Here is an 8,995-nt window from a genome sequence, read left to right as displayed (position 1 = left end):
CCATATATTCGGACACCTCGTCCGAATCATGGGTGGATCGGCTCCTTGAGCCGATTCACGGGATAACCCGAGAGCCGATCGAGGCTCGTATTTAATGTTTACGTGTATGCCATGCAGGAAACTAAGCGAGGCATCATCCGCACCTTCCTGACCGGGTATAGGTCAGGTGGCACGCCCTTGTGATAAACATCGGACGTGCGACCAGGAGGCTTTGCGGGCCGTCGCTCTGAGGGACTGGGGCCAGCCGCAGCCCTAGTTGTTCCCGGCTCTACCGTGTTGCCCGTCTCTGCCCGCCAGGGGGTTTCTGACGTCAACAAGCGTCCTTGGCAGACAACAAATGTGCACCTAGGCGCGACAAAGGGGAACCGATGAGGGATGGAACCCGGGCGTCTGCCGGAGTGTGCCAGGCGAGCGGAGCTGGGCATAAACATGGGCTAGCGCAGGATCCAGCGTGCACGCACGGCAGACACAAGGAGCAACACGACAATGGAAAAAGAAGTGCAGGATCTGGCGGGATGTTGTCAGGTGGTGCTGCAGTGCGGGAGGAAGGATCGAAGCCGCTGGCGACATAGATAGAGGATAGAGGAGGGGGCCTAAATGGAGAGGAGCAGGGGCGGTGAGGAGGCATATAGGTCAGAGCAGGGGCAGAGGAGACGGTAGGGGAGATTAAATCACTGTACATATTGCAATACCGCCAAAAAAACTGCCCTTCTCTTGTGGGGGGTTAATTACCCGGTATTACATAGTTAGGGGGGTTAACTACACTGTTTCAACTTGAGGGGGTTCTCGGTTCATAACTGGATACTTAGGGGGGTTATTTGGACTTCTTTCTTCACGCAAGTTAAGACAAATATATAACCCCAAGTTCCATTCCATAGCTAATCCATGCACTTTGTGGCCATAGAGTCGAGTCAAAATAAATATAATTATTTATACTAATGTTTTATAGTTCTTTATAACTCGATTTTTTTAACTCACCATCATAGCTAATATTATCTAATAAATATTGCTTTCAATATATTAAGAAGCCTTAGAAAAATATTTAATCCTAATCATATTAGTTGTGAGAAAATAATAAAATTAGCAATAACATGTTTTCTCATAATATTTTGTTTCACTTGCATGAATGAAGTGCTTATATCTCTATATGTGCATCCTCCATATTCTATAAAAAATATCGATAGATATTTCTAGTTCATTATTACAAGTAGAAAAAACAAAAGTATATATAGTATTTTTAAGGATATTTACATACAATAAGATATTTTCACCGAATCGTTGCCATACCAATCAAGAATATACATAGACTTATGCCAATGATCGATGTTTTGGCTCTTGGGTACATATGCTCATTTTATTTTAAAATGCATTCTTGATATAATTTCAATTGTCAATATACTCCAAACCAAAAATTCACGTTTATATCTTCACATGGTATGTTCACACAATGGTTTTCCATGAAAAATCAACTTGTTGTCCGAGCTACGTAAAATAGACAAAATTTGATGTTAAAATAAGGCTTTTCGTGAGACAAGTTTTGTCTTTTTACATCGACTGAAAATCGTTTTTTCGTGAAATTGTACGAATGAACATAGATTGTCGTCGAGATGTACATACAAAACTTTTTGTTGATTTTTTTTTTTGACAGTTAGAAGTATGCTTTTTGCGTGGAGGGCCATGCTTAGCTTTTTTTGTTGTTGAAAACATCAAGTGCATGCATACATACTCTCTACAATTCTGAAAACTACCATGGCAGCGTGGAAACGAACGAACACAAAAACTAGAATAAATGCCTCCTGCTATACATTCCTCACGGAATTGACATCTCACAAAAACCGGCCACAGGAGGAGCTACGCGCGCGGCCTGGTGTGGCGCCACTCTTGGATGGCGGCGCGGAGCGCGTGGTTGGGCACGAGCTCGTCGGAGGGGAGCTTCAGGTTGGTCATCGGCGACGTGTCGTGGCCGCTCCCCAGCCACTCCCTCATCGCCTCCGCCTCGTACGTGAACCCGTCGCCGGCGATATGCGGGTCCCTCATCACCTCCTGCAAAATGCAAAACATCCATCGTTACGCGCGTCACCACCATGGAATACCACAAAGCGACGCGCCAGTGATCGAATGCGCGCGTGACAAACCTTGAGGATCGGGCAGAGGAAGTAGGACGGGGCGCCGCCGTCGGACGCCGCTGCCGAGGACGACGACAGCGACGACCACGTCCTTCCCGGCGCGGCATTCGTCGCTGCTTCCAGCACGGCCCGCGCCTCCTCCAGCATCTCTCCCGGGCTCCGGCCACGCGCCGGTGCTCCGTCGTCGTCGCAGCATCTCAGCCCCAGGAGCGCCACCTCCGTGCCGCGCTCCATCGGCCACCCTCCGCCGCGCGCGTCCACGACCTCGTGCCAGGGCGCGCTCCCGTCGGCGGCCTCCCGTGCCGCCTTCTTTGCCGCGAACGCCGGCATACCCGTGACCAGCTGGAGCAACACCACGCCTAGCGCGTGCACGTCGCACTGCGGCGTTGGTTCCTCGCCTGTCGCCAGCCACCGCGGGTCCACGTACGCCAGCGCCATTTCCCCGACGCCCTTCGGCGCCGCGAGACTGCGCATGCCGAGGCCGGCCAGCTTGCTGGAGGAGCACCGCTCGTCCTCCAGCAGGATGTTCGCCGGCCGGACGTCGCCGTGCACCGTGCCCGTCGAGTGGAGGAATGCCAGTGTGGCGCAGGTGCGGTACGCCACGCCACACCGCGTTTGCCACGGCAGCCGTGACGCGTCGCCGGAGAGGCGGTCCTCCAGGCTGCCGCCCGGCAGGAGCTCGTGCACCACGGCGCGCGCCTCTGGACACGCGCCGACGACCGCGACGAGGCCAGGGTGCCTCGCCCTGGCCATGGCGTCCACCGCACGGACAAACCGCGCCTCGTCGACAGCGATGTCGGGGGCGATGACCTTCACCACCACGCTCATACCGCGCAGGGTCCCTCTGTACACGTCACCGCTGATTCTGGCAGACTCATTGAAACCGTCTGTCGCCTCCTCCAGCTCCGACAAACCAAGCCGCAAGAAGCCCAAACCTTGATCACCACCCAATTCAACTTCTACTTCAACCGTGGCCATGGATGCCGCAGGTTCTTCACTGATGCGCTCCATCCGGAGCGCGTCGAGCACGGAGCACGACTCGGACATCCTGGCGCCGAGCTCACCCATCGCGCGCTCGGAGCCGGCGATCTCGAGCTCGAGCTCGGCGCTTCGGCCGTCCACCTCCCGTATCTTCTCAAGTATGGCGTCCAGCTCCCGCCTGTCCTGCTCCATGGCCGCGCGCTCCCTGGCCAGCCGCTCCTCCGCCTCCTTCCGGCGCCTCGCCTCCGCCTGCCACGAGCGCTCCGCGTCCCTGGCCTGCACCCATCAGGATCATATATCATGGCTGTGATTACGGAGATCTTATGCACACAAAAAATACTCCAAAGATCAAGCATTTGAAGCAAAGTGATTTCATCTTTTACTCGGAAACTAGTTACCAGTCTGGACGCTTCGGCCAGGTCGCGGTCGGCCTTCTGCCGCCGGCGAGTCTCCTCGTACGCCTCCTGCTTCAGGTTCCTGGCCTCCATGATCGCGTCCCTGAGCTTCTCGCGCAACGCGCCGTCCATCTCGTTCGCATCGTCCTGGCAAACACGCAACGGACACACGATCACGCACGACAAGATGCGAATAAGAAATGGAGAAATGCCAGGGTCGCACATACTGAACCATCGTGCGAAGGAGTGGGCGGGTCTTCCTCGACAACATCCTGAATCCTCCGCGCGGCGGCCGACGGAGCTTCCGCTGATTCTTCGTGGCCGGAATCCTCCGCGCTGTCGCTGCCGTCCCTGCTCGGTGTCCGGCGTAGAGACACGGTTGCCGTGGCCGTGTCGTGCATACTACCTGACGGCTCGCCGTCGCCGTCGCCGTGCAGTGAGGCCTTGGATCTCGAGTAGTCGGAAATGCTTGACCGTGGGCTCGTACTCGCCGTGGATGGCTCCGCCCTGCTCTGCTCCTCGCTGGCCTCCCTGTTCCATTAGGACTAAACTGTAATTTAACAAAATGAAAATGTGCCACTTATCTTCTGAAGCTCGCTAATTGCATATTTTATTCGGTGCTAAGAAGACTCGTTTTGACAGATTTTAATCGTTTGACCTCATACAAGTTATCCACAACTTATGTCATCAAAAAAAGAAATCACTGCTGCTGGTGTAAAAGCCCCAAGATGTCTCTCACTCAAATTTTCAGACAAAGACTTGACACTCACATGCTAGATAGCCATGTACGTAAAGATACATACATAGAGTGCGCATTTTTTTTTTTATCATGAGCAAGGTTTAGAATACAGGATGCTAAAAGAAATAGCGGCGATATCCTCCAAATGCTATAATCACTATATTGTGCTAATAGTGCGCTATATTCCAATTAGCATTTTGAAAAAAAAACACTAGATATAGTTTAAAAATAAAAGATTTCAGTCCAAAAGTGACAAATTCTTACATACATATAATCACATACAAAATACTTCATCCATTTTTTTTAAAGCCTAACATAAATATTTCACGAGGTAACGACATTGCATAAATTATTAATTAAGAATTATCTAAATTATCGATATTATCTTCCGATTCAGAAAAGGAATCAACAAATTGACGTTCACCACCACAACAAACAAAAGAAAATTTCTTCTTTTCTTAACCAGGAAAACTCAAACCCCTTCTATCAATGCAGTAAAACATGGCGAGTTAAAGCTATGATGTTTTAGTGCTATTTAACATGCTATTTCGCAAATAGCATCATAGCGAGCAAAATTACTAAAATTTAGTGTGGACTGTTAAAATATGCTATAGCGCGCTTTTAGCGAAGAGATAGCGTGCTATTGTAAAACTTGGTCATGAGCGATAGGGAGCTCGTTGTTTGTACGGTGTAAAAACGATGATTTAAAGTTTTTTGAAAAATTGGATAAAAGATTGTAGATGTAGGAAATAATATAATATACCAAAACAAAACAAAAATCTCACCTCAAAATACCCATTATGTGACATCTAAAGTAGTGAAAATTATCTAAAGTAATGATAAATTTTCAAATCTCCCAGCTGTTAGAATTTTTCATTTTTGTTAAGCATACAGTATAATTTTATTTAAGGTAGGGATTTTGTATGTTGGTAGAGTACACCATTATCTTTTTTTATATTTTTTGAAACTTTGGAATACTGTTTTCAAATTTTGAAAAATAAAAAAGCTCCATGACACGCGAGCTTCTAAGTGAATTTCCGGAGATCCATACCTGGTGCAAACGAGGTTTCCTTTGCAGATGAACCAGATTCTACAGTTGGTGTTGGCCTTCCGTTGCACCGTCACCGCCTTCTTAGACCTTGGCGCACGCATCTTCCTGGCAAGAAACAACCACCATAGCTATCTTTAGTCACACTTAGGGTTTTTTTCTTGGCCGATATTTTCGAAATCGTGCTAAAAACTGTTTATTCCCGTTAATACCGAGAAATATTTCTACCAAGAAATTCACCAATATTTACATAATGAGCTTATTTTTTAAAAAAATGAAAAATTTATAAATATGCTTGACAAATCTCGGATGGTATTTCCGGCATTTTTGAAAACCGTAAATACCGGCGCCCCCACTGGTATGTTTCCCAACAGATAAAAAAATCCTGGTAACATTGAATCGATCTAAGGAGGAATTATCATCTCCGAATTCACACGCACACCGACACTAACACTAGCGATCGATGCTACCAAGCGCGATCTAGCTGAATGTGTACATATGAACTCGTTCCAGGACCAGGAGCAGGTTGGCGGTTACCTGGTGTACGCCCTGTCGGCGGCGGCCCCCATGACGAGCTCGGCGACGCCATGATCCTCCACGAGCTGGACCAGGCCCCTCGCCGCGTCGTCCCCGGCGACGACGACCTTGCGCACGTGGACCTGATCGACAATCAAGGCACGAGTTTCATTCAGCGTCTACCTAATTCAGCATCTACAGGGGGTGGGGATCAAGATGAAGATAGTCGTCGTGCGTGCAAGGATGTTGACATGAACGCGAGAAGTGAAGAAGGCTAGGAAAGGAACGAACCCGTTGACTTGTGCAGATGTGGAGGAGATGGTCGAGGGCTTTGCTGGCCTTGTCCTCCTCCAGCTTCCTGTACGCGGCCACCTCGTGCTCCTCCAGTTGGCTCACCGGGACCCACGCCCCCACTGCAAGTCATCGTCAGTCCGTACGTGCACCCAGCAAATGTAACAAGCATGAGAAGTACGTACTGATGCGTCCAGATTCCTCGTCGGAACACAAAAGTGCATGCGTAGGTAACAAAGACTATCGAGTATCGACCAAGACAAGTAGTTAATCACACTGGCATGGACTTTTCCGGGAAAGAAGATGATGACCAACACCTCAAGATCGAACAAAGCCACCGCAAAAATCAACATTTCAACAACATAAATTCTGAACTGCTACTCCTCAAATCTAAATTAATCGGCAGGTTTAGGTAAAATGCCGCCTGAATCAGTCTAGGTTCCATGAACCGGCAATAACTAATTTGGACCAGAGGCAATATACTATGTTCCTTATTTGATGAGGAATCGATGAAGGGATATCGAGTTCTGATATTGTAGCTTGGCATTGCACATTGCTACGCTAGCTAACTTGGACGGAGGAACTAACACGAAGATAACATAGTTATTTCAATCAATAATCGGGGGTAGCTAGGTAGAGGTGGAACCAGGACCAGTTAAACAAACGTACTCATGTTGATGAGGCGCGGCGGGCGGTGGACGTGGACGAGAACGAGCCGGTGGCGGCTCCGGGGGAAGTTGGCCAGCACCCACCGCAGGTTCGCCCTCCATTCCTTCCCCGCATCCTTCCCCACCGCGCAGTACACCTCCGCCCTCTCTTGCTCTTGGTCTCTGCACTCGTCTTCCTCCTCTCCGGCGCCGCCGCTACCAGCGCCGCATCCTTCCTCCATGTATATGCCTATCACCTCGATGTATCAATAGCTTCTCGATCTCTCCTCTCTGCTCCAATCACTCCTTGATCTGCGGCTGGCTGATTAGGATGGATAGCAGCACTGGCGATCGATCTCTTGCTTATTGGTCTCCGGTGGGATGTGATCGATGCGGCGAGAATTGCCGAGCGATTAGGGCGGGAGAAGTTTAGCTAGCGAAGGAGGCCAGGGGCCGGGAGAGGCTTTTCTTGCCTTCTTCTTCTTCCGCGAGTGCGACTGGTAGGAGTAGCTAGCTGCAGCTGCGGGAGGAGACACATACACACGAGGTTTGGGAACTGGGCAATTGGGAGGCTGGTCGGTGGGCCCATGGGCAGGGATATTCCTGGCACCTTTTTGCTCGGAGGCTTTGGGGCAGCTGGATCATGGTTCTGTTGACCTGCTCCGGCCACGTCAGCGTCCCAACTAGGTTTGACCTGATGTTGCGTTCAAAAACTGTACACAGGACGCCGGTGATATGTGAATTTTCTCTAACCATCGCATACAAATACTACTACTACTACATAACAGTGTTTAATTTATTTGCTACACATGCCTAGATTATTTTCGTTAATTTAATGTGAAACAAAGTTGGGCTGTTTATTTGTTGGTAAATGACAAACTGTTAATATCAATCAAATATCAGTTACACCTAGTCTCTCCAGCATCACTAGCAAATTGTCGAGATAACGATAACGCATTCGGCCATTCTATCATGAAGAAATCAATCAGGCAAAAAAGAAAAAAAATAGTACTAGTTTGGATCCCGCCGCGACAATTCTCAAAATTCGAACCGGTAGTCCAATCCTCTTTGGATATCCATGTCAAAAACAATAAATATGTGTTCTAGTGCACCTACTATTCGAAATATATTAACGTACTGTAAACTCTTGAAAATAACATCACACACATGCCTAGCGAGTTAAAACTTATCCATGTATACCATGTAGCAATCTAAGTTTCGAAGTCGAACTAGTACTTAGATTTCTAGAATCTGCTCACCCGAATCGTGAACATACCTAAATACCAGCTCAATGGGAATTAAGCAAGTGCACGATGTTAAGCTTACATGCCGCTTTCATGGAGATGCAAGCTCCCCGTTGACTATCTCGATGCTTCAAGCCGTACTAGGAATATCCTACGGACCTGTGTGAATATGCTTGGACTCAATGGATACAATACTATAGCAGTTAAAGCTTCCAGCCAGTAGGACGTTTTCTTAATGACATGTCTCCCTGCATGATCGTGATATATATACTACAAGCTTTGGTATATAGTATGCTGATGAAGTTGAGTACAATTTAATAACTAAAAAGGAATGTTGACCATGTAGTTTCAAATGATCCGTACATTATGGGGCTCAATGATCAATTACATCAAATTGACCAACTTAAATACATCCCCCTTTAGAAACTAAGATATGTCATCGTAGAAATCTAGAATGTGGAACTTAGCATTTAAATATTGAGTAACAATAGAGTGATCGAGGGAAGGGGAAGTATATATACCGAGTGCAGCGTTTTGGGTCACCAGCTATACAGAGCGTCTTGTGAACAATTTAAAAATTCAAGTTTCAAAAAATCTGAAAATAAATTCTATAGCTAGAAAATAATTTATTCTACCACCGTGAAAAAAAATCTCTATTTGAAATATCATGTATATTGTGCTGCATAGAAATGACATAATATATGACATCTAAAGTAGTTGGTGGTAAAAAAAATTCAGTCATCCAAATTCTGTTAGATTTTGTCGTATTTGTTAATTCGAAAATATAAAGTGTTTCAGGTTGAGATTTCGTATGATGGTAGAGTACATCATTATAAACATCTAGGCATTTTTGATTCTTTAAAACTTTAAAATGTTGTTCTCGAATTTTGAAAAATAAGAGTTCCATGTAACTCGAGATCGTAAGTGAATTTTTGGTATATACCATGCTATTTGTTTAGAAAACCATTTTCATGCATGTTTATTTTTTATATGAAAATCAATTCAGAT

At 47.1% G+C, this 8,995-nt stretch overlaps 1 protein-coding gene across 1 annotated transcript; it reads right to left on the bottom strand.

The window, feature by feature from the left end:
- Positions 1 to 1,851: 1,851 nt before the first annotated feature.
- On the bottom strand, positions 1,852 to 6,985 carry LOC124690979 (U-box domain-containing protein 33-like). Its single transcript, XM_047224284.1, has 8 exons — positions 6,766 to 6,985; positions 6,097 to 6,218; positions 5,827 to 5,948; positions 5,293 to 5,397; positions 3,730 to 4,033; positions 3,506 to 3,649; positions 2,136 to 3,383; positions 1,852 to 2,043 (listed from the first exon to the last, which is right to left on the bottom strand). The coding sequence occupies exons 1-8, from the start codon at positions 6,983 to 6,985 to the stop codon at positions 1,852 to 1,854; spliced, it is 2,457 nt and encodes an 818-aa protein (XP_047080240.1).
- Between the last annotated feature and the right edge of the window lie 2,010 nt (positions 6,986 to 8,995).

Source organism: Lolium rigidum, chromosome 2 (assembly GCF_022539505.1).
Source record: "Lolium rigidum isolate FL_2022 chromosome 2, APGP_CSIRO_Lrig_0.1, whole genome shotgun sequence".
Classification (NCBI taxonomy): domain Eukaryota; kingdom Viridiplantae; phylum Streptophyta; class Magnoliopsida; order Poales; family Poaceae; genus Lolium; species Lolium rigidum.
This window is presented reverse-complemented; position numbering and strand designations above follow the sequence as displayed.